Genomic DNA, 25037 nt, shown 5'->3' with positions numbered 1-25037 from the left:
TCTGACAGCCAAGAAAGAATCCTTAAAGACGTCTTTGGTGCAAAAAGGGGATTTTATTAAAGCACCGGGACAAGACCCGTGGGCAGGAAGAGCTGCACTGGGGTCGTGAAGTGAGGGGTAACTCATTATTTACCCTCAGGTTGGGGAGGGGGTCAGGGATAGTACATCTCTAAAGGAATCCTGGAAGCAAGGTTTCCGGGACCTTGAGGGGCTAGCTGTTGCTAGGGAAACGCCATTTATTACCTTTTGTAAACAACAACAACAACAACAACAACAACAAAACTCAGTCATGAGACCCTTCAGATGTATATGGGGGGGGGGCATAAACTTGGAGTAGGATTGCCAGCATATTTTTGGGGCAGTTGAGATAAAAAAAATACATTTACAGGATCCTGGGGGGGTCAGGATAATGTTAAGCCAAGATTCCCTTTTGCCCCCAGCAAAGTGTCATCATCCAGGCAGCTGAGCTCCTGGAGGAGGTCAATCTGTCGGTTTCAAGGACGTGCCAATGGGCTGGAGGCAGTAAGGGAATTTAAGTTTTCATTTGCCTTAGTTCCCCACAATCACCGTGGCAAGCACTTAAACCCCTTTCCTTTGTTCATGGGGAGCCAGGAGGTCTGGGGAATATCACACATTTTCCACCTGGGGGGCGGGGGGGGGGGGTGCCAGCCTGTATTTTTCCCTCAGCTTGCCCCACCTCCCTCATCACCTTCCATTTCCATTTCCGAGAGGCTTGTGCCTTTCCATGCAGCAACTAGCCCCATCTCGCTGCTTACTCCCCTGCTTCCTATTTGTCTCCAGCGATGTCCTCTGCCTACAATGCCATCTCCCCCACCCTACCCTTGCTCATTCCTATTCCTCAACCCACCTCCAGGTCTCAGAGACATCCCCTCCTCCAGGAAGCTCTCCCTGACCCCCCCTCACCCCAACAACTGGGTCAGACCCCATCTCTGGCCTCCCCCATCCTATCCCTGGTTACTTTATTCAAGTGGGGGGAAAGGAGGAAGGACATCTTATTTTTTTAATAAAATACCTCTTTTTTTAATGTTTGTTTATTTATTTATTTATTTATTTGAGAGAGAGAGAGCGCGCGCAAATGGGGGAGAGGCAGAGAGAGAGTAAGAGAATCCCAAGCAGGCTTGAACCCATGAACCGTGAGATCATGACCTGAGCTGAAATCAGAGAGGGACACTTAACCAACCGAGCCACCCAAGAATATGATGAAACTGAGATTATGATGAAAGGAAATTGAGTACCAGACCGACATGAGCCAGGCATCCTACTAAGTGTTCTGCTAACCTGCCTGACGTCATTTCTAACTGTTCCCCCTGCCCCCCACCCCGCCCCGGGCGCCCCTCCCAGACACACTTTGGCTTCCTGGCTTTTCCGTGCAGGTGCCGGACCTGCACTTGTTGGCCAATGCGTACAACAAATCACCCCCAAATGTAACGAGCGACAACAGCCTCCTCTCACAGGTTCTGTGGTCAGGAATTGCAAGCAGCTGCAGATAGCCCAGTTCCTCTTTCGGAAGCAATCCACCGCTAAGCTCACCAGGTGGTTGTCGCCAAGATTCACTTCTCTGGGGGCTCGTGGCGGGGACCACCTTCAGGTCCCGGCCACACGGGCGTCTCTGAAGGCAGCTGGCTTCATCGGGAGAAGCATGAGGCACTGGATTGAGGTGCAAAGAAGATGGAAGTCACTGTCTTTTTGTAATCTGGTGTCAGAAGGGACAGTCCATTACTTTTGCTGAACTCCATCCCTTAAAATACATCCCTACATCCAGCCCATGGTCAAGGAGAGGGGGTTACTCAAGGGGCTGAACACCAGGAGGCAGGGATAATTAGGTCCCACTTTAGAATGACTTCCTCCAGCCTCCTCAGCCCCTGCGGTCACTGGTCACTGCTCCCTCTGTCTGGAAGGCTCTCCCCCCAGATCTCTGTGTGGCTCCCTCCCTCCTCTCCCTCAAACCTTCCATAAAGCTCCTTTCATCGATTTAAACTGCAATACTCCCGGGGCACCTGCGTGGCTCTGTTGGTTAAGCATCTCACTCTTTTTTTAAAGATTTTTTTTTTAATGTTTTATTTATTTTTGAGGTAGAAAGAGACAGAGCATGAGCAGGGGAGGGGCAGAGTGAGAGGGAAACACAGAATCTGAAACAGGCTCCAGGCTCCGTGCTGTCAGCACAGAGCCAGACGCAGGGCTCGAACTCACAAACTGTGACATCATGACCTGGGCTGAAGTCGGACGCCTAACCAACTGAGCCACCCGGGCGCCCCAAGCATCTCACTCTTGATCAGCATCAGGTTGATCTCATGGTTCCTGGGTTTGAGCCCCATGTCGGGCTCCACACTGCCAGTGTGGAGCCCACTTGGTATTCTCCCTTTCCCTCTCTCTCTGCCCCTCCCATGCCGTCTCTCTCTCTCTCTCTCTCTCTCTCTCTCTCAAAAATAAGTTAAAAAATAAAACTTAAATTGCAACACTCCCTGGATAGGTTGAAAAATGGTCTGCAAAGACCTCCGAGCCCTTGATCTCTGGGTTCAACACACTTTGCAAGTGTGATGAAGTTAAGGCACTTGAGATACCGAGGTGTGCCCCAAGTATAATCACAAATGTCCTTACAAGAAGGAGATCCAACAGCAGGGCAGAAACAGAGACAATGTAACACAGAATGTAGGCTACACTGCAGGAGGAAAGGGGCAGAGCCAAAGAAAACAAGGAACACAGCTCCAGAAGCTGAAAGAGGCAAGGAAACTGATTCTCCCACACTCAGGGAACGCAGCCCTGCCAATGGTTGATTTCAGTCGGTGAAACTGATTTTTGTTTGGGCTTCCCACCTCCAGAACTGTAAGAAAATAAATGTGTGTTGTTTTAAGCCACTGAGTTGTTGCAGGCAGCCACAGGAAATGAATATATCACTCAAGCAGGTGCAATATATCCGCCTCTCCTGATTCAGTTTTTTTCCATAATGGTGATCAGTGTCTGAGATATTTTTCTGCTTAGTATTCTATTTATTGTCTGTCTCTTCCACTAGAATATCGGCTCTAATATCACGGTCGTTTTGTAACTGTTTATTATGGGCAACTTCAAAAAATTTTTAATGTTTATTTTTGAGAGAGACAGAGACAGAGCGTGAGTGGGGGAGGAGCAGAGAGACGGAGACACAGAATCCAAAGCAGGCTCCGAGCTGTCAGCACAGAACCCGACGCGGGGCTCGAATCCATGAACTGTGAGATCATGACCTGAGCCGAAGTCGGACGCTTAACCAACTGAGCCACCCAGGCGCCCTTCCCTTTCTTTCTTTAAAAAAATGGCTTTTTACTACATCTAAGAAAGAAAAAGTATTAATATATATGTTGTTCGAGCATAGAAAAAACAGTGTAAACACATTACATTTCTAAGAGATATGAGGTTAAAGGAGAAAAACTTTGGATAAGCTCTAAGTTTGTACAAAGAAGCTAGATTTGCTATTCTCCTAAAAGTGAAGGGACCTACTGTATTATACCCAGAAATCATCCAATACCTTTCCGCAAGAATGTAACTCAAGCTTTGCTGAAGCTCCATATTCCGTGAAGGCATCTAAAATGTACGATTCTGTGTCTCCCTCTCTCTCTGCCCCTCCCCCGTTCATGCTCTGTCTCTCTCTGTCCCAAAAATAAATAAAAAATGTTGAAAAAAAAAATTAAAAAAAAAAAATAAAATGTCAATCGGGGTGCCTGGGTGGCTCAGATGAGTGCCTGACTTCTGATTTTGGCTCAGGTCACAATCCCAGGGTCGTGGGATCGAGCCCCGTGTTGGACTCTGCACTGAGCATGGAGCCTGCTTGGGATTCTCTTTCTCTCCCTCTCTCTTCCCCTCTTCCCCACTTGCTTCCTCTGCCTAAAATAATTAAAATAAAATAAAATAAAATAAAACAAAAGGCCAATCCACAGGCAGAATTGCTCCTTCCTCCCCTGTCCATTTATGCAGTCGTCTTCATGGATTTCTGGCCAGATGTCACAGACAAAGGCTGAGAGGTTGTCCAGGATTTCATCCCTGTTCAGCTAGAAGTAGGTCTGGAGGATGGTCATCTCTCCTGCATCTCCTTCTCCGCTCGCTCCAGTACTGCACCTGTGGTGGGATTCCAGAGCAGCAGCTTTCTTGGCCTTGAACTCCTCTCTGCACAGATGGTATTGTTCAATTTCAGCCGACCTTCTTTGGCCAGCTTCCGCCTCTGGTTCTTTCACCTGTGGGCCTCAGACACCTTCTCGGTGGCCCCCTTCCCGGTCTGTAGCAGCTGCAGGATGCCCTGCGACTGGTTGGAGGTGGTGGCAGCCATTCCGAGCCCAAGGGGAGCAGCCTAAATCGACTTGGTCGCCCCCTCGCGTCCCCATTTCAGACTTCTGACCCCCCCAGAGTTATAAGATAATAAATGTGTGTTATGTAAGCTTGTGGTAATTTGTTACAGCAGTCATAGGAGACTAACATACTTCTGTTGTGAAAAAGAGAGGTCAGACTGAATAAAGAAGCCCACACAAGGGGTGCCTGGGTGGCTCAGTGGGTTAAGCATCCGACTTCGGCTGTGCCGACAGCTCAGAGCCTGGAGCCTGCTTCAGATTCTGTGTCTCCCTCTTTCTCTGCCTCTCCACTGCGTGCACGCTGTCTCTCTCTCTCTCTCTCTCAAAAATAAATAATAAACATTAAAAAAAATTTTTTTTAAAGAAGCCCACACAATATAAAGAAGCCCAGAAGAAACAAACATCATACAGAAAAAAAAAATAATAATAACAAGAAAGTGACAAAAGAAACACAAAACATCTATAACTAAACGCTTTGTGAAATACTTAGCAAGATAATGGAGACTATCACATTTATAAAGAGCTGGAGGCTATGAAGAATTAATAATTAAATAACAAGAAAGGTTCTTGGGAATTCAAAATTATAGGGGTGCCTGCCTGGCTCAGTCAATGGTGTGTATGACTCTTTTTTTTTTTTAATGTTTATTTATTTTTTTAATGCATTTTTAATTTTTTTTTAAATTAACGTTTATTTATTTTTGAGACAGAGAGAGACAGCGCATGAACGGGGGAGGGGCAGAGAGAGAGGGAGACACAGAATCGGAAGCAGGCTCCAGGCTCTGAGCCATCAGCCCAGAGCCCAACGCGGGGCTCGAACTCACGGACCTCGAGATCGTGACCTGAGCTGAAGTCAGACACTTAACCGACTGAGCCACCCAGGCGCCCCAATGTTTATTTATTTTTGAAGGAGAGAGAGACAGAGCATGAGTGGGGGAGGGGAAGAGAGAGAGGGAGACACAGAATCCGAAGCATGCTCCAGACTCTGAGCTGTCAGCACAGAGCCTGATGTAGGGCTCGAGCTCACAAACTGTGAGATCATGACCTGAGCCTTAGTAGGACACTCAATGAACTGAGCCACCCAGGCGCCCCAGTGTATGACTCTTCATTTCAGGGTCACGAGTTTGAGCCCCACATTGGGTGTTGAGATTACTTAAAAATAAAATCTTAAAAAAAATTCTAGATGAAATATAAATTTGAAGAGAAGGATTAGAAGTAAAGTCAGGGAAATCCCCTAGAAAGGGAAAATTGACAAAGGGCTGGAAAATAGTAGTGAAAATATAAGAAAATTGAAGGCTCAACTCAGAAGATTGAACATCATAATAATGAAGATTCCAGAAAAAGAGCAAGCAAATGAAGGGGAAGAAATCAGCACAAAAAATGTACAAAGAAAATGTCTCAGAACCAAAGGGTGTTCAATCTCCAGATTGAAAGAACAGACTTAAGGTCAGAATGATTAATGAATAAAGACTACAGTAAGGCATATCTTCGTGAATTTTTAGAACCAGAGAAAGAGGGAAGATCACAAAAGCTCTCAGAAAAAAAGAAGAAAAAAAAAACTAGCAAAAAAAATAAAAAGTCAAATATAAGTTCAAAGGAAAGGGAGAATGCAAACAAATCTGAGGGGAAAAACAGTTTTCCCTTGTTATCTAAAATTGCATTCCAACTCAGGGTGCATACAGATTTGAATGGAAAAGGATACATGTATTTCCAACCTAGAATTTTATACCCAGCCAAACTATAATAATGTGGGAGGATAGAATGAAGACATATTTAGTTTTGTAAGAACCCAAAAATATTTACCTCTTCTTCACTCTTTTAAGGGAACAATTGGAGGATGTGCTCCACCGAAATGAAGAGTCAACGAAAAAAGACAAAGACCTGGAATCCAGGAAATAGTGTCCAACTCGGGGAAATCCCAGGATAGCTTAGCACAGGCCTGGAGAGCAGCAAGTCCAGATTATATTAAAAGAGGACTGCAGGGTCGCCTGGGTGGTTCTCAGTCATTAACCCTCTGTTGATTTTGGCTCAGGTCATGATCTCATGGTTCATGAGTTCAAGCCCCATGACAGGCTCTATACTGACAGCATGGAGCCTGTTTAGGATTCTCTCTCTCCGTCTCTCTGCCCCTCCCCCCTCAAAATAAATAAACATTTTTTTAGAAAGAAAAAGAAAAATATTAAGTATATATAGGTGCATCTAAAATTAAGGTAATTCTTAATTCTCAATTTTAAAGTTTGAGAAAGAAAATGCTAGTATATTACATGGCTCTGCAATGAAAACATTTACATATCATATTGTAAAAAACATTGATATAGGGGCGCCTGGGTGGCGCAGTCGGTTAAGCGTCCGACTTCAGCCAGGTCACGATCTCGCGGTCCGTGAGTTCGAGCCCCGCGTCAGGCTCTGGGCTGATGGCTCGGAGCCTGGAGCCTGTTTCCGATTCTGTGTCTCCCTCTCTCTCTGCCCCTCTCCCGTTCATGCTCTGTCTCTCTCTGTCCCAAAAATGAATAAAAAACGTTGAAAAAAAATTAAAAAAAAAAAAAAACATTGATATAAAAATTATGACATGATTTCGTTGGGAGAGGGAAACTGGGTCAGCACGAGCTCAAGCCTCACCTACTGTAGTAGGAAGTCAGTAGAGAATGCCTAAAATTGGCTATCACGAAATAGCAGTGTCAGCATATTTAGAAACATGGAAGAAAATACTAGAAGAAACTGGTAAAGTCGTTGAAAGTGGTTGCCTCTGGCGAGCAGAGGGGAGTGGGGAAAGACAGTACATAGGACTGTTTTTTTTTTTTCATATTTTAGTACAGTTTGATTTCTTTTTTCAGTAATCTCTATATCCAACATGGAGCTCAAACTCACAACCCCAAGACCAAGAATCTCATGTTCTTCTGACTGAGCCAGATAGATGCCCCAGTACAGTTTGATTTTTAAAGTATATTCACGAAAACTAATCAGTAGTGATAAAAGTCCCAACTGTGGTTAACTGCGAAGAGGCACCATGGAGCTTCTAGAAATTCTGTGTATCAGCTGTATCCGAGAGAACTTTCTGGGATAATGAAAATGTTCTCCATCTGCACTGCCCAAAATGGTAGGCACCAGCCACGCACGGCTACTGAGCACGAGAAAAGTGGCCAGTGTGACTGAGAAGCAATCCTTAATTTTTATTTAATTAAAAACACTTTTTAACGTTTATTCATTTTTGAGAGACAGAGAGAGACAGAGTGCAAGCGGGGGAGGGGCAGAGAGAGAGAGGGAGACACAGAATCCGAAGCAGGCTCCAGACTCTGAGCTGTCAGCACAGAGCCCAAGGTGGGGCTGGAACCCACGAACCGTGAGATCATGACCTGAGCCGAAGTTGGATGCTTAACCGACTGAGCCACCCAGGCACCCCTTTTTTAAAATTTATTTATTTTTTCATGTTTATTTATTTTTAAGAGGGAGAAAAGGAGATAGAGCATGAGCGGAGGAGGAACAGAGAGGGAGGGAGACACAGAATCCAAAGCGGGACCCAGCAAATTCTAGAACTAGATGGCTCCAAACTTCAGATGATAGTATTATCAAACATACATTATAAAATAACTAAGCTTAAAATGGTTAAAGACATAAAGGAAGAATCCAAAATATGAAAGAGCAAGACACTACCAAAACAAACAAAACCCCCAAAGACCAAAAAGGCCCCCGCCTCCCACCAAAGAAAACAGACAAAAGACCCAGGGGTGCTTGGAGGAGGAAGGATTGGATTTACAGGAGGGAGAAATCCTTTAGAAAGGGGCTACCTGAATACTGGTGTGAAAATACAGTAACAATGATGAGCTCTTATTAAGTCAGAAGGGGATCCGAAGAGAGAGGAACCAATTCCTGTGCAAACTACCTTTATTTATAAGGAAAAACTTCCCCATCTGGTTATAAAACCAGCACTGTGTGAAGGCACTTGACTGGGGAGAGGTGGTGGCAGGGGTCCGGGTAGAGACCAGGGTGTCTCTCCTAGCCCTGGGGAGGTGGGGGCAGAGGTGACTCCCAGGGAAATCCAGTGGAGGCGACACATCACAGGCTCTCCTAGGCTGGGGTGTTGGCTTGTGTTGAGGGGGTGGGAGGGGGTGGCAGCAGGAATAGGAGGCACTTGGGACGGAATCTGATTTGACAAATGGAGGGGAGGGGGGGTGTCTCTTGCCTCCAATGATTCCCAGCCCCATCGTGACCTCCCACGGCAATGACAGTTTCTAGGCTGAGGTTCTCCTTCTCCCCTGGGCTTCCGGGGAAGCAGAGAGCTGGAGGTGAGGACCCCACCCCTGTAGGGCTTGGGGCCCAAGGAGAGGCAGCAGTTACTGAGGGACAGGTCTGGAGCAAAGGCAGGGACGCTTCCTCCTGTCTCCCCTGGAAACGTCCTCCTCTCCAGCTAGACCTTATTCCTCTGGGTCTTCACCCTGGGGAAGAGCTGAGGGAAGACAGGATCTTTAGACACCAGGAACTCTCACTCCCTCGTCCCACCCCCAAACTTAATGGAGTCACCCGCCCCGGAAACAGGTGGGCCGTCTCCACCCTCCCCTCCCATCCGAGGACTCCGGCATCTCCCAAACCACCTCAGAATCCCCGAGGTCCCTGTCACGACCAAGCACCAGATGATGACTTAGGTCAGCCGCCCAGGTGATGAACTGGAATGGAGTTTTCCATTCGGGCACGAAGGAAACACCTACTGCCCCCATGGGGTCTGGTTGGGACCCGCCTCCACCTGTCCCCCAATTAAAGGAATCTTCTCCCCTGGGAATATAATGGGATCTTCCTGGTCTCCTCCCTTGACTAGAACCTCCCGCAACCCTACGATAGTTTTACTAATGGAGTCTTCGTCTCCCTGCCCAGTGCGGCGTAGGGAAACCTGCCCCAACCCCCAGGCCAGTAACATACTCGTCTGTAACATCCCCCGTTACTAACAGGGTATTTTTCACCCCTTCCCTTGGCTAAAATACATTCTTCCTTGGGGCGCCTGGGTGGCTCAGTTGGTTGGGCATCCGACTCTTGGTGAGAGTGCAATCCGGCTTGGGAGTCTCTCGCTCTCCCTCTCTCTCTGCCCCTCCCCTGCGCTCTCTCTCAAAACAAATAAATAAACATTAAAACTGAAAAACAAAAAATTCTTCCTTACCTCCCAGTAATATTATTAGGGATGATAATAAAAATATTTGATTGAGTTCTGCTCAAGCTACTAAGGCAGCGCTGGGGAGTTCCCCCACGAAAGGCCATGAGGAGGGGGCTTTTCTTTACCTCTCCCGTTACTATAATGGGCTTTTCCTCGTCTCCCCACGAACCCTAATGGGTTCTTCTGACCTCCCTCGCCGCCCCCCCCCCCCCCCGCCGCCCCGGTATAACGACTGTCCCTCTTGCCCCTTTTTCCTGTGGAATCACCCCTTTCCCCAAATAGCCCCAGGAAGCCCCCACAACCTCTCTTCCGGGCTCACCCCGAAGTAGTTACGAGGTACGTAGCCCTCCTGGCCATGCAGCAAGGCCCACCACCAGTCTGTCTCCTCTGGCCCGTCCCTGCGCAGCACGGTGACAGACTCGCCCTCCCGGAAGGACAGCTCGTCCCCGAACTCGGCGCTGTAGTCCCAGAGGGCGTACACGACGCCGTTGTGCAGCAGCCCCATACTCTGCTCCACGTCTGAAACATAAAACGGCAGGGATCGTGAGCGCACGGGGGAGGGGGGGAGGGGGGGGCAAGGACACTCAGGGACACGAGACACGCCGAGGACAGGGAAAGTCCCTGGGATTTGGCGCCGCCCCAGCTGAGGGATGAGCCACCTGCAAAGCTGTGTCTCCCTGCCTAGAGCCCGGCGCCTGAGCTGGAGTCGGCCGCCAGGGCCCCGCAGTCTCTAAAATTCGAGAACATCGGGGTGCATCCAACTGGGTGTCCAACCCCAAGGCAAGATCAGTGCTCCCCACCCCTCCCGTACATCGTTAAGTCCCTCCCAGAGGTACAGTCGTCCGTGCACCACCCCCCTCCCCTACTTAAGTTTACAGTCTCTCTTCTCAACCCCTCCTTCCGATGGTACAGCCTTTCCCTTCCTCCCCCTTAAGTGGTCCCATCTCCCCCTTTCCAGATGGCGAGTCCACATGGCTTCCCCCTCCCCGAGGGGCAAAGTCTCCAAAGAGGATGCGATAACTTCTCCCGAGGGTACAGCCCACCCGCCCCCGCCTCTGCCCCCCCCCTTAAGGGGTACAATTTCCCTCAAGAATTTAACCCCCTTTCCCAATGGTACAGTCCAGCATGCCCCCTCTCTCCAGTGGTTCAGTCCACTGTGTTCCAGTTTCTCCTCCCCTCCCGAACTCTCCCAGGCGGAGCCTACGGTCTTCACATCTCATAGGCTCCACCTACCTGCACAAAGGTGTAATGGCCCGATGACAGGGCACTCCCCGTCTGCCCTTGCTCACCATAAGCCCCGTGGCCCCTGTCCACTTTCTGCCGCCGGGTGGCACAGACAGCAGGCTGTCGTGTAGAGGCTCACCTCTCAAAAGTACTGTCCCACCCCCAGGTCCTAGAGCCTGCCTGACGCCGACTCTGTGACGTCCCCAACCCCACCCTATGATACAGTTTGCCCGGGTGTGCAATACAGAGGCTATTCACACCCCCATGCCATTGCTGCCTACTTCCTCCCGTCACCTGGTTAGGTGATGTGGCCCCTCTCGTGAGGTAAGCCTCACGTCTCACTACACGCGGAAGAGTCCCCAAGCCCCTCCCCAGAAGCCATGGCTTGCTCACCTGCCAGCTGTGTGGCACTGTATCTCCCACTGGCAGCACAGCTCACCTGCTCAGCCCTATGCCAGGCAGATGGCATAGTTGGAACGTCCAACTGCCCACGCCCGCACGCAAGAAAGCAGGTGAGCAGTGCCATTTGCAAGACCGCTCATATCCGCACAGGGGTCCAGCCTGCATGGCAGAGTGCCCATGTCCCCGCATCCCTCGAGGTTGGCGCAGTCTGCTCACCCCACACACCCAGCCTGCACCTGCCCGGTGGGAGGCCCTGTCCCCCACCCCATCCCTCGGTGGTCCGTCCCACTGCCCTTCTGCTGCGATCCTGCCACTTGATTGGTGCAGCCCCCACGTCTTCTCTCCTGTGATTGGCGGCCTGCCTCCTTCCCCTCCCCGACTGCTGGCTGCGTGGCCCAGTCCCCACGACCCCCTTCGTCCCACCGAGGCGTCCCAGCGCTGCCTCGCACCTGCCAGGTAAGTGGCGCAATCGGCGTAACCCTCGCGGTAGGGGTCGCACTTCTCGATCGCCGTGGCGCCGTCGCTGAGCGTGGTGGCGAAGATTGCTGCGCCGTGCTGCACCAGCGCCGTGCAGATCGCCGTGTCGTTGCAGGACGCGGCGCAGTGCAAAGGTGTCCTAGGTGGGGAGGCGTGCGTGAGAGGCCGTGCACGCGCCCCCCGCCCCCTGCAGGTGCGTTAACCTGCAGCGCCGTCCTGCCCCCCTCCCGCCCCGCCCCCCCCCCCCCCCCCCCGGCCCCGTGCGGGTCTGGGCTCACCAGCCGTGGCTGTCAGGGGAGTTGACGTTGGCCCCAGCCGCGATGAGGAAGTCCACGATGGGGTAGTTGGCGCCGCAGATGGCGTTGTGCAGAGCCGTGATGCCCTCCTCGTTGGGCTGGCTGGGGTCGTTCATCTGGGCGGACGGGGGACGCAGAGACTCAGTCCCGCGTCCCCCAGCCTCCACCCCGCCGGCCCTGCACTTCGGCAACACTCACCTCCTTCACTGCCTGCTGCACCACGTCCAGCTCCCCGGTCAGCGCGGCGTCCAGCAGGAGCACAAGCGGGTTGAGGCGGGCGCGGCGGACCTTGCGCGGGGAGCCCGCCTTCCGCAGCACCGAGCGCGTCTCCTGGGGGACAGGGAGGGGGGCTTCAGTGACTTGGGAGAGTTTGTTAATATACCCATTACTCAAAGGGGAAAATAGACGACGGTAGCTGCCCCAGGTCGTCCAACTAGACAGAGGTGAAGGCTGGGATTGGAGGACAGGGAGGTACAGAGCCTGAGTCCAGAGGGCGGGGTGGGGGCGGGGCGGGGGTAGGATCCCTCAGTTCTACAGCCTTTGGTTCCCTACAATTGTCAGGGAATCTGGTGATTATGGAATCCTGGGCCCTGAGAACTGAGAGGAAGCTGGGAGACCATGGAGTTGTTGATTGTGGAAGCCAGATAGTCAACCCACCCGCAGTCTTATTTCTTTTATAAAACATAAATGCTGTGAAACGCACGGACAACAGGTTGCCCAGTGTTAATTCCGGATGTTCGGAATTAGAATATTTATCCTATTATTCCTTCTGCTTTCTTGTTTTTGATGTTCAAGTATCCTCCTACAAGATTCGTTTATTCTGAGCACATAGCATTTGTGATTCTGGTCTTTGATGTCAATGATGTCAAGATCCTGGAATTCGGAGATCCCAAGAGCCACTGGTTTCCAAAATTCTCTGATGTGCAGCTATATGTCAGATTTCCAATGTTGAGTCCAGGAATGCTAAGCTATGCCATTTCAAATTGCTGAAGACCCAGGATGTCACATTCCTAAGATTCTATGATTGGGAACTTTAATATTTTAAGTTTAGAATTTCTTCCAAAAGATTGGAAGGAAATACTCAGTGTTAATCCTTGTTCTCTCTGACTGCTGTGATTTTGGCCTCTTTATTCTTTTATCTATTTCCTCCTGCTTAGTATGGTGTTTGTGTATTCCTTTCTAGTGGAAAATATTCATTTAAAATATAATTCTGGAGGCACCTGCTTGGCTCAGTGTGTAAACCATGCAACTCTTGATCTTGGGTTTGTGAGTTCAAGCCCCATGTTGGGTGTAAAAAATAAAATAAAAAATAAAAATCTTTGGAAGTGCCTGGGTGGCTCAGTTAAGTGTCCGACTTCAGCTCAGGTCATGATGTCACAGTTTGTGAATTCGAGCCCCAAGTGGGGCCCAGTGCTGACAGCTCAGAGCCTGAAGCCTGCTTCGAATTCTGTCTCCCTCTCTCTCTGCCCCTCCCCTGCTCATACTCTGTCTCTCAAAAATAAAAATAAAACATTTAAAAAATGTAAAAAATAAAATAAAATCTTTGGGGCACCTGGGTGGCTCAGTTGGTTGAGCATCTGACTCTTGATTTCAGCTAGCGTCATGATCCCAGAGTTGTGGGTTCGAATCCCACATCAGGCTCTGTGCTGGGCGTGGAGATTGCTTGAGATTCTCTCTCTCCCTCTGCCCCTTTCCTACCCCCTCTTTAAAATAAAATAATAAAATAAAATAAAATAAAATAAAATAAAATAAAATAAAAATAAAATAAAAAGGGGCTCCTGGGTGGCTCAGTCGGTTAAGCGCATGACTTTGGCTCAGGTCATGATCTCACGGTTCGTGAGTTCGAGCCCCGCGTCGGGCTCTGTGCTGACAGCTCAAAGCCTGGAGCCCGCTTCGGATCCTGTGTCTCCCTCTCTCTCTCTGCCCCTTCCCTGCTCATGCTCTGTCTCTCTGTCTCTCTAAAATAAATAAACATTACCAAAAAAATTAATGAAAAATAAAATAAAATAATAAAATCTTAAAAAAAAATAGAATTCTGTATTACAGCGTATTCGTGCACTAATCTGTGATTTCCTGGTGTGTTACTGACTTAAATTCTAAGATCCTGTTCTTCAAAACTTCAGTGCCCGAGGGTTCTGAAATTTCACTGTTCTGAGACTGATAACAAGATTTAACTCTTGAATTCTGTGAGTTTTCAGGTCTCTCTGTGGCCAAGACTTTGTGATTCTATGATGAGGTCATTTCAAGACGTTGTCATTCTTCCATTCTTGATTTCAAGATCCTGAATCTTGGCTCCGCCCCCAGGGGGGCTTGGGAATAGGCATTTTGGGGTGTCTATCCGGTCCCTGCTTCTTCTCCGGGAATCGTTCCCCTCTCTCCGTCCATCCACACTGAGGGAACAGGACTGTTCTATGTGACTACACCCGCCCACCCCAAGCCAAGATGCAGGGACTGGACCAAATTCAGCAGGAGACCATCCATCCCCCGGTCAAAAGCTAACAATGATAATAGTAGTTACCAGTTAAGTGCCAGGCACTATTCTAAGCACTACGTGCTTAATCCTTACAGCGACCCTGTGGTTATTCTCCGCGCCCACCTTCCCCCCGACCCCGCCATTTTACAGATGAAGAAACTGAGGTCCAGAGAGGCTAAGTATCTTGCCTCAGGTTGCCCAGCTGATAAATGCCGTGGAGCTGGGATTTGAACCCAGGCAGCCCAGCTCTGCAGCTGATGAACTTAATCACGACACCCACAGCCTCAGGGACCAGAGACTTGCTCTTGCAGTTTTGAATGAAAGAAGCTCTGAGTGGCGTCCGAGGACACCATGGGCTTGAACTCAGAGGTCATTTGGGGTCTTGGGCGGGGGCGCATTTCTAGCCATGGCACAGGCTTGCTGAGGTCTGACAGGAGAGAGCGGATCCCCAGAGAATGCAGACATGAGCCTGTGCAGCAACCGGGGAGAGAAACGGGGAATACTTTGATTCAGGCAGGCTTTTCAGGTCCCGGAATAGACCCGCTGTTGTGCCAAGATACACTCATTTCCAGGTTGTAAGACTCCCAAGATTCCCGAAGGGATGCCCTCGGGGGGGGGGGGGGGGGGGGGGGCAGGTTATCGGAGAGGAGCAGAGAAAGTCTCTGTGTGGCCAAGGCTTCCGAATGCCTCCCCTTATACGTCCTCCCTGTCATCAGAACGCAGGCGCGCCTAGATTAAAGACTACATTTCCCAGCCTCCCTTGCACCTGGGTTCCTGGCCAGTTGGAAGAGGCAGATGTGATGTGTGCCACGTCCAGGTTCTGCCCTAAAAGGGAAAGGGCGCTTCCCCGTGCTAACATACCCCTGTTTCCTCCTGTGTTACTTACCATGCTCTGTAGCTGGTCTGATGGGCTGAGCTGGGGCAGGGCCGGGGGTGGTACGGGCGCTGGTGGGGCAGGAGCAGGGGGCCCTGCCCTGGCCTCGGACGCCTCAGTGATGGGGGACAGGTCGGGCTCAGGCCCCCCGGGCCCCCCGGGCCCCCCGTGGCGATGGAAGAGGCGGCTGATGATCTGCTGGTATTGTTTCTTGTGGGTGGGGGGCAGGGCCACAGCTGGGCTCTGCTCCATGGAGCCCCTGCGTTTGAGGGGCCGGGGTATCTCTGCCAGCACCCGGGCCACCTCCTCTAGCTCGGGCACCGACTGTGCCTCGGGTGGCAGTGCAGGCTGCAGCCTCGTGGGGCTGAGGGGCCGAGTTACAGTGCCTTCATCCGCGTCCCCGGCCTCCAGCACTGGCGTCAGCAGCCCTTCCAGGTCCGGCTCTGGCTCCAGCTCAGGGGGAGGTTTGGGAGAGCCTAGAAGGAACAAGAAGCCCATCAGAGGGTGAATCCCTGGGAGAACCCCAAGACCCCCTCCCCACAACCTCCAGGACCTGCAGCCAGCATCTGATTTGCTGTGTGACCCCCGGGGCAGTTCCTTGCTGTCTCTGGGCTACTTTCTATGAGCGGCGAATACCAGCCAATTGTGACATCTCCCGCGTGTCGAGTGCTTAGCACGCGCCTGCCTTACTGAATTCTCACCACTGCTTTGTGAGGTAGGTATTACTATCATCTTCTTATCACAGAAAGAGAAGCTGAGCCTCGGAGGGGGTGGTCAGTTGCCCAAAGCCACATGCTTGGGATTTGAACTCAGTGCTCTCTGACTTCTGAATCGTGTGCCCTGCCATTGTGATAGATTTGACTTTCGAAGATTCTAAGACCTTCCTCGCCTACCCTCTCAGGCAGAATACTCAATCCTGGCGCTTGATGGTCTCTTCTTGGTCTGATCCCTCTCTATCAGAGCGTCTAGAGCAGGTAGAAATAGTAACGATCACTCCGTACACACATTACTCCACTGAACGCCCATCACAATCTACGACGTAGAGACCCTTAATCCGTCTTCACAGACGACAAAACAGAAGCTCGGATAGGTTAGCTCATGTATCCTGAGTCATACAGCAAGTCCGTGGTGGAAAGGAGCTCTAAACCCATTTCGCTTTCACTCTAGGCTCTGTGCTAGTCACACACACACACACACACACACACACACACACACACACACGTTAATGATTATAATACAATAGCTATCGAGAACTTCCTATACATCAGGCCCTATTTTAATGACTTTATACGGATTAAATAATCTAATACCATATCTGAGTGAGATGGGCTCTATCACCTTTTACACTCAAGGAAATTGAGGTCCAGAGACGTTAAGTGACTTGCCCGACGTCACACAGCACAGAGCCAGGCAGTCGGATTCCAGGGTCCATGCTTAACCACTGTGCTGTCCCTAGCTCCCGAGCAAATTCCCAAGCTCCTGTAGCCTAGCTCTCTGTAGGGACAATGTCCGGAAACGGGTGTTTGGCTTTGATGTCTCCCCCAGCTGTTCTGGTCTCCAGCCAAGTGTCCTCCCTCTAACCAGCCCTCTGGGCCCCCCCACTGTTGACTCACCTTCGCTCACAGGGGCCCAAGTTTGTTGGGGAGGTTGGGGGGCTGGGGCGGGGGGCTGAGGCTGGGGCTGAGGCTGGGGCTGGGGCTGGGGCTGGGGCTGGGGCAGAGGCTGGGGCTGGGGCTGGGGCTGGGGGGGCGGCTGGGGCTGAAGGGGCACCTGGGGCTGGGGAGGCAGCTTAGGCGGGGGTGCTCGGGAGAAGATGGGGGAGCCCGGGAGCATGGCCCTGCTGGCCCCGTGCTCCCAAAAGGCATTCTGCAGCTTGAATATCATGCTGAGGGGGATGGGACGCTGGCGCGGGGAACTGCGGGGCTGGGGGCTGGAAGGAGGCATGGGGATGCGGCTAACAGGCTGCCAGCTGCGGGGCAAAGTGCCTGATGGCCCCGCGGAGCCCAGGGATCTGCGGTAGCCGCCCACATCGGAACGCCGGTCGTTGGCCAGAGGGGAGACCTTGTAGTTTCGGGGCAGAGTGGCACTGGTGAGGTTGTCCTGGGGGAGAAAGAGGCAAGGAGGAAAGAAGGGGCTCAGGTGGGAGGCAGTTAGGGACAAAGAATGATAAAGGAGGAGGCAGAAGGGGGAGGGAGGTAAGGGTAGAAGGTCAGAAGGGAGAGAAGGGGAGGGAAGGCAGAGGGGGTGAGGGAAAGAGGGTCAGGGAGAGGGTCAGAAATCCAGGATGAAGAAGGAAAAGCTTAGGGTGGAAGGCACGGAAACTGGGGGCTGCAGCCGGGAGTGGGAGCTGGTCCTAGCCTCATTCCTGGCCCCTGCCCACCAGCCCCCTCCCCGGCAGCCTCTCACCTTGCTGGTGGCCCCCAGCCCGTCCAGGCTGCTTTCTCTCCAGGGTAACAGCTGCAGGCCTGGTGAAGCAGGCCGCGAGAAGACGTCCAGGCCTGCAAGGCGGGAGTCATTAGGGTCTGGGGGACACCTCTCCGCCCCCCACCCCCCTCCGCTCCTCTGGCCTCCCACCACTCACGTTCATAGCTCGCTGTCTGCGAAGGCTTCTTCTCGTACGCCACGTCCAGGTCAGACTCATTCCAGGCTTTGGGGGGCCGCCGGCGCAGCGTTAAGTCGTCTAGGGAGAAGTTGCAAATGGGGGATATGGCGGGAGGCTGGTCCCAGGCCCGCGTCCCTCCCATCCCCCAAATAGGGCCCCTGGTTCACCTTGAGCGCGCAGAGGCGGGGCGAAAGCGCTGCCGCCCGCGCCCAGTAGGGGGCTCCCAAAAGCGACAGGCGCATCGTAGGCTGAGGTCTGGGGGCGTGGCGAGGGCCCGCGCTCTGGGAAGAAGGCCTGGGGCCCTTCGGCCAGGGGGCTGCCACGCGGGGAGCCGGTGCGGCCCAGGAAGTCGAAGGTCGTGGGGGGACCCTGCTGGCGGAGCGGGCCCGATCCGGGCCGCGGGGAGGGCGCACGGCCGAGGGGGCCGCCTGCGCCATCGAAGGCGCGGGGCCGGGGCGAGGGCGCGCGGTCCAGGCTGCCGTAGGCATCCGGCTGCAGGTAGAGCGGGGTGCGCGGTGACGAAGGCCGGCCTTTAGGGGACAGCGGGCTGTAGGGGAGCAAAGCCGGGGCGTTCTCGGAGCGTCCGAAAGAGGAGGTGTCTGCGCCGTCGGTGGCCGCCTTCCGGGGAGACCCACGGCTGCTAAAGTGCTCGGGGACCGGGCTGGAGCTGTACCGGGACAGCTGTGGGGAGGCCCGCACATTGAGGGGGCAAAGGAGACATTAGTCGAGGGGGTTAGTAGAAGATCAAAAGAGGTCATCGAAAATTCACGCGGGGGAGTTAGACCGGCGCTGGAGATTCAGGCACAGGGAGCCCTGGTGAGGGGGTACTGGTGAGACAGCCCTGAAATTGGGGCCGAGTCTAGCCCATACAGTGCCTTTCTGCCGCTTAGAAAAAGGCCCTGTTCTTCCGAGGGTCCTGTTAGATGTCCATTTCTACTGGTCCCCGCCTTCCGGTGCCCTTAAATAGCCCACAGACTCTATAATCCTATGGGACAGAACTCCAGGCAGAAAGAAGCTGGCTTTGGGGGCCAAGGTGGGGACCAAGGCGAAGAGGCTCACCCTAGAGGGGGCTCCCGCCTGTGAGCCGACAGGCGTCGGCGAGTCTGACCACAGCGACTCCAACTGTTTGGTCAGTTCATCCACCTTGGCCGCCGCCGTGTCCAGCTCCATCTGTTTGAGGTCCATGTGTCTCATGGCCAGCGCTGGGCAGAAGGGAAGGGCGGTAAGGACCCGGGTCGTGCGGGCAGAGCCCCGCCTCTACCCTGGAGGGCCCCTTGCGGGCAAGCCCCGCCCCCTACCCCAGCTCACACTGGAAGTTCAGGTCCAGAAGGTCCCTGGTGCTCTGGAATGCCTCGCTGTCCATGGTGCCGGCCGAAGCGGGGCGCCTGCGTGGGGTGTGAGGAGAGAGCCTTCTCAGACCCGGCCCGCAGGGAGCCAGGGGTCCTTGAGGAGCGGGGACGGCACCTTTACTCTCTTAATTTTTTCCACTGGAAGCGCTATACCCCTCCGCTTCCCTGGCTGGGAAATGCCAACTCCTTCCAATCTTCCTGGGGGCGCCTGGGTGGCTCAGTCGGTTAAGCTTGGGACTTCGGCACAGGTCATGATCTCACGGTCCGTGAGTTCGAGCCCGGCGTCGGGCTCTGTGCTGACAGCTCAGAGCCTGGAGCCTGTTTCAGACTCTGTGTCTCCCTCTCTCTCTGACCCTCCCCCGTTCATGCTCTGTCTCTCTCTCGGTCTCAAAAGTAAATAAAAACGTTAAAATCTTCCTGGAAGTCTCGGGGCAGAGTTCACTGTCCATCTCTCTATCTCAGTCCTAATGAGAGTTGAATCACTCCTTCATCAATTATCTACCGATCACCTACAGTGTGTGCCAGGGCCTGTGTAGTGGCTCGAGGGCATAATGAAATGAAATAACAACTATTTGTCGAGGGGCCACCGCCTGGGAGAACTGAGCTGAGTGCTTTGCACCCTCACTTGACGGTCACGATCAGTGTAGCAGGCCAGAAAGTGGGGCTCCGAAACATTTGTTCAACATCACTCGGCAGTACTAGGTTTCACACCTGGACCTAACTTGTGAGTCTGGGTCCTCTCGACCAGACAGGAAGTCCCCCACAGGGCAGGGACCAACTCAGCTTCCTCTCCCCAGAGTAGACCTTGTTCACAGGGACCCAGGGTTAACAGGAAGGATAGGGAGGTGGCTGGGCTGCTGTGGTCACGGGTTCAGAGGAACCGGTCAAGCCAGGACCATCCCCATGGTAGTCACCACGCCCCACCAGCTTTGCCACCTCCCCTGTCTGCACCAACCCCTTCGCTTTGGAGGTGCAGGCGTGGGAAGCAGGGCAGGCTGGGGCACGCTGATTCTGGCCTCTGGGAAGCCTCGGAACAGAACCTGTTGGGGCTGGTGGTTCATCTGGGTGTGCTGGGAGCATGTGACTTTGGGCAACAAGTCCCTTCCACTCCCCGGGCCTCAGTTTCCCCAACGGTGGGAGGAGGAGGCCAATCAGCTATTCTCAGAGGCCTCTTCAATCTCTCAGAGGCCTAGATTCTGAAATGGTAGGACCTTGAGACTGCAATTAAAGCTCTACAGAGCCTAAAACTCTCAGCTTGAAAGTCTACTGTCTGAAAGTCCTGAGCCCAAGATTCCATCTTTGGAACATTCTAGAATTCTCCAGTGTTGCTAGCCTAGATGTCTCCATCTTCCTGCACTGTGGTCTCTCTATCCCAGGATTCCACTGTCCTAAAAGTCTAGCTGAATGCACGGTAGAGAGAACTATTGTGAGGATCCAAGTGGCCAGAGATTGCAAGAGGAATTAAGGCTCTGGGAACTCAGGCCTCAGAAAGTAGAAACCACAGGAATCAGAACTCAGGGCCTTTAGAATCTCAGACACACGTGAAAACACTCTTGTCTGTTAAAATATAAAAACGGACAACTCCATGCGGCCTCCAGTGCGCGCATTCTGGCAGTGAGAGGTTCTTCTGGGGGTTTCAGGACTCCCAAATTTCTAAGGCTCTCAGATCCCATGCTTGACAGCCTCTGGCTCTAAGGAAATGCCAAGGCTGGGCGTGGGGCCCTCGCAGGGCTGGAGCGGGCAGAGGGGTTGTCCGGGCCGCCAGGGGGCGCTCTGGGTCACGGCCCGAACCTGGCGGGGCAGGCGGACGGACAGCGAGTGAGCTCAGACCCCGGGAATGCGCTGCGGGCCCGGGCAGGTGCCTCACTCACCTCCCGCGACAGGCGAGGCGTGGGGGGCGAGGGAGGGAGCGGGCGGGGCGCGAGGGCGGTACAGGCTGCGCCTCTGCTCCCAGGTCCCTGCCCTCCACTTCCACCTCCCGGCTCCCCCTCCTGCGGACTCCAATCCACCCCAGGATACCCTCTAACCCCAACTCCCACTCCTCCCCTCCCCTCCCCTCCCACCCCTAACTCTCCTTTCCCCCGCCCTCGTGCACGCGGCCAAGCCAAGTTCTTCGCGGTTAAGGATCTCGGGGGGCTTCCTGGAGGAATCATCCGCAGTGGGAACCAAGTCAGAGCGCCAGGCTAGGCTGGGAATACCCTACTTGAAATCCTACATTTCCGTCCGGACTGACTGTCGCCGGGAGAGGCCCCACCCTCTCTAGGACTTGGTTTTCCCCTCTCTAAGTCTCTACCCTGGGCTAGTTATATTCTGTGCCTCAGTTACCTCGTGTGTATAATGGGGGAATTAATACCTTCACCTCAAAAGGGTGTGAGGTTTGAGTGACATAATTTAGGTACAGCGTTTAGAACAATGCAGGCACCAAATAAAGTTCACACATATAGGATTCTTAATTAGGGACTTTTCATGGCTGTTCATTAAGATAACATAGGATCTGGCACACAGTGAGGGCTCAAGACCCAGAGTAATCTGTTGGGTTTTTTTTTTCCCCCCTCCCAACAAGAGAGCCCGTTCGGCTCTTTCTGAGATTCTAAAAGCCATGAGTTTTGACCTCTGGAGTCTCGACTTCCTAAGCCCTCAATCCTCTCCGGTCACTAGTGAGTTCTGGCTAGTGGTCATCCCCAGTAATCTAGGCAGAGGTGCATGGGGAGAGAGAAGATTCCAGAGAGAAGGTGGCAAAAGCCCAGGATGTGGGCTGTGCCTGCCAGCCTTAGTTTCCCCAGTGGAGTAGAGAGGAGTCATTCCCTGGGGTGGAGTCAGTAAGCACCTTTGGGCAGTTGCCCGAAACTTCTGTAAGACAATGGGGACCATCCCATCTACCTATCAGCGCTGAGCCTGGCTCACAGGGAGCTCTGTCTTGGCAGCCACGGTTATTATTTTTAATTTCATCTCAAGCTATCACCAAATGCCCTTCAAGCCCAGACATTAGGAAGTTCTTTCCCTCTCTCATCAGAACCCCCTTCCTCCCCCACCCCCTTGTTTAATCCCATCACATGACTCATGGGGGCGGAGGGGGGGAGGAGACAGAGGGAGGTGCAGGTCCCTGCCCTCCCCCGGCTTCAAGGACAGACACACACCTCCAGAATTAGCCTCTATCCCTCGCTTATCTCCCACACAACCTCAGGTCAGACAGATGGGGGTGGAGGTGACATTTCTCACCTCAGGGTCAGGGCGAGGAGCCCTAGGAGAGAGAAGGTTAGTCAGAAAATCTGGTGGGGATGGATGGAATCCCGTCTCCCAGACAGGCTGCAGAAAGAGGAGGAAGCCAAACTCCAATCAACTCTGCTACCTGTGTGACTTCTTAGCCTCAGTTTACCCCTGTCCTCTCTGTGCAATGACTGCGTAGGGCCCAGGCATGCAAGCCTCCCACAATCCAATCCTACCTTCTGGAATTCGGCCCTGGGTTCCAGAACCCCCTCTGCAAACCCCAAGTTATTTCCCACCTCCGTGGGGTAATGGGAGGATCCCGCTCCCACCAGGGGGCGCCCTGGGGTGGAGGTCCCTCCTCTGGTTAGGCAGGTCTGACGCCCCGGTTAATGATATGTTGGCGATGTCGCAGCCCCACAGAGGTTGGAGAGCTGCCTCGGTTCCCCTCCTCGCCCCCACCCCAGAGCCGGAAAGTGTAGGGAGCGCCGGAACCTAGCCTCCAGGGGGACCTCGGGGGCTTGTCCTGCTACATTCCAGGGACCCGAGTTCCACTATCCCCATCCCACTCCTAATTCTACCTTGAGACCTAGAGGCTTGGTCGAGAAGGCAGCTGGAGAGCGGCAAGGATGGCCGCCCTTTCCAGGGTCCAGAAGTCCGAGTCTTGTCATTGCTGCCCAAGACTCAGGGATCTGATACTCCCAATTCTACTCAAAGACTCGGGCTTTCGAGAGCGCCCTATTCGTGGAACTCGGGAGTCCCAGCTCCAGCGTCCCCCCAGGACCACGGCGTCCGAGCCCTCCACCCCAAGAACTCAGGCATCAGGGTCCCCTTTCCTTCTGCCCAGTGAATATGAGTTCTTTCCTTCGAAGGACCCTGGCATCTGCGAACGCCCAATTCCGCCCTGGGAATCGGTGTCCGAGTCCCCTCCCAGTCCTCCCAGGGACGCGGTGTCGGGCTCCCCCCGAGCCGCTGGACCCCAGGGGTGGGTGGAACTCACGGATCCGGGGCAAATCCTGGCACCGGGGGACTTCCTCCGGCTCCGGCTCCGGCTGCGGGGAGCGGAGGACGGGGCGGGGCAGGCGCCGGGAACAGGTTAGACGACGTGACTCCGGCAGACGGGAGGCGGGTCCCAGAGAGGAGGGGGAGTAGGGGTCGCCTCGAGCACCTTGGGACTTGTAGTCCTGCAGGGGCAGTAGGCCGACTTCTCGAGACGTTCCCATTGGGAATCACCCAAAGTCCATTTCACAGACAGGAAGGGCGAGGTCCAGAAGCCGAGGTCTATGTGGCCACGCAGATAGAATTCAGACTTTAATCTCGCCGGGGCTGCAGGAGGCAGACTCCTGAGTCCCTGTCCCACCCCTCCAGGCTTAGTTTCCCCCTCCTAGAAAGAAGATTTGGACGCCACTAAAGGGTTAGAAGGTTAGAGGTTGGGGGAGACTCACATGCCCCGCCCCTAAGTCGAGAAGACACCCTCGCTAAATCAGTATCCCCTCGAATCTCTGAATCTCAATCTCCCCGTCGGTAAAAAGGATGGGTTGGATCTTTATACAATTTCCTAGCAAGAGTCCAAAGTCTTAGCTGGGACTACAATCCCCAGCAGCTTCCACGATGGACATCGGGCGTCTCCCCTCCTTGCGCCCCCTGGGAATTGTAGTCCCGAGCCCGCAGTCCCGGAGTCTCGCCCACGCTGGGGAAACTGTCTGGTGATCCCGGGCTGAGGGAACGCGTTCCCTTCCCCTGACCCTCCCTCCGCTCTGAGAAGCCGCTCACACCCAGAGAAGGAGGGACGCCCCAATTGTGGAATAGGATCCGAAATCACGGCAGAGGGGGCGGGAAGTGGCTCTGACACACTGGCCAGGAATGCAGTCGGGTCACCCTGTCTAGCCGCCGTCCCGCGGCTCCGCCCGCCGCCCCAAGCGGTGTGGTCCCTGTGGAACGGGGCGTGGATGCGACCCCCAAATCCGCGGCCGCGTGCCGCTGTTTACACGCGCCCCCCGGCAGAGAAAGGGCGCTGCTTAAGCCTTCTACTCCCTCTCTCTTCCTCAAAGCCTTACAGGAAGGTCCCCCACGCACTAGACTAAATTCTCGGGGGCATCTATACGTCTCATTTGATCCACAAACCCCGCCCTTTAGTCCGCACCGCCCCACGCGTGATTAGCTCGTCTGGAAGCCCCGCCTCGGAGCCCACAGGCTCCTCCCTGTAGGTTTCCCGCGCCCTAGGAGTCCAGAAGCCCCGCCCCTGGCTGGTACTTCAACGCCCTCCGTTGGAATTACACCATTTCTCCATTTTCCCACCTGTCCCACTCAAGTTCCGAATTTCCCAGGCATCTGGGCCTCCCAAGAAGGGATTGTGACACTGAAAGCACAGCCCTGCCAACCTACACTCTTACCTGTCTCTTTAAGAATCTCAGACCAATCGACCTTCCTGTCTCTTTAAGAGTTAGAAGCTACCAATGTGGCTGCCCCTTTAAGGCGACGTTGGCGCAATTAAAGTCCGAGACATGGAGGGGGATATGCGCCGAGACCTGATGAGGCGCTAACTCCCGCCCAGGAGCCAAGCAGCTGTTTTCGGGAGCAGGTTTTCGGGAAAAGAACGTCTTCCTCGGCCGTCTGCTCTGCGCAAGCGGAAAGTCCCCCCAGTTCTGCTCGTAGCGAGAGAGTA

At 53.5% G+C, this 25037-nt stretch overlaps 1 protein-coding gene and 1 pseudogene across 5 annotated transcripts; both read right to left on the bottom strand.

Annotated features, from left to right (window-relative positions):
- Positions 1 to 3884: 3884 nt before the first annotated feature.
- On the bottom strand, positions 3885 to 4730 carry LOC131499450 (V-type proton ATPase subunit G 1-like; annotated as a pseudogene).
- A 3465-nt stretch (positions 4731 to 8195) lies between these two features.
- On the bottom strand, positions 8196 to 24886 carry PPP1R13L (protein phosphatase 1 regulatory subunit 13 like). 5 transcript variants are annotated; one of them, XM_058709690.1, is made up of 15 exons: positions 24766 to 24886; positions 23373 to 23653; positions 22306 to 22409; positions 19128 to 19204; positions 18879 to 19021; positions 17987 to 18500; positions 17799 to 17897; positions 17624 to 17715; positions 16831 to 17317; positions 15230 to 15693; positions 12069 to 12200; positions 11853 to 11986; positions 11547 to 11713; positions 9791 to 9990; positions 8196 to 8775 (listed from the first exon to the last, which is right to left on the bottom strand). In XM_058709690.1, the coding sequence occupies exons 4-15, from the start codon at positions 19180 to 19182 to the stop codon at positions 8737 to 8739; spliced, it is 2526 nt and encodes an 841-aa protein (XP_058565673.1). In that variant the 5' UTR covers positions 19183 to 19204; positions 22306 to 22409; positions 23373 to 23653; positions 24766 to 24886; the 3' UTR covers positions 8196 to 8736. The 5 variants fall into 5 exon arrangements, with proteins under 5 accessions (XP_058565673.1, XP_058565677.1, XP_058565672.1 ...); XM_058709694.1 differs by lacking the exon at positions 24766 to 24886 and having other exon boundaries at positions 19118 to 19204; positions 23373 to 24074; XM_058709689.1 differs by lacking the exon at positions 24766 to 24886 and having other exon boundaries at positions 23373 to 24074.
- Positions 24887 to 25037: the final 151 nt, after the last annotated feature.

The sequence above is a fragment of the Neofelis nebulosa genome, chromosome 17 (assembly GCF_028018385.1).
Source record: "Neofelis nebulosa isolate mNeoNeb1 chromosome 17, mNeoNeb1.pri, whole genome shotgun sequence".
Lineage (NCBI taxonomy): Eukaryota > Metazoa > Chordata > Mammalia > Carnivora > Felidae > Neofelis > Neofelis nebulosa.
This window is presented reverse-complemented; position numbering and strand designations above follow the sequence as displayed.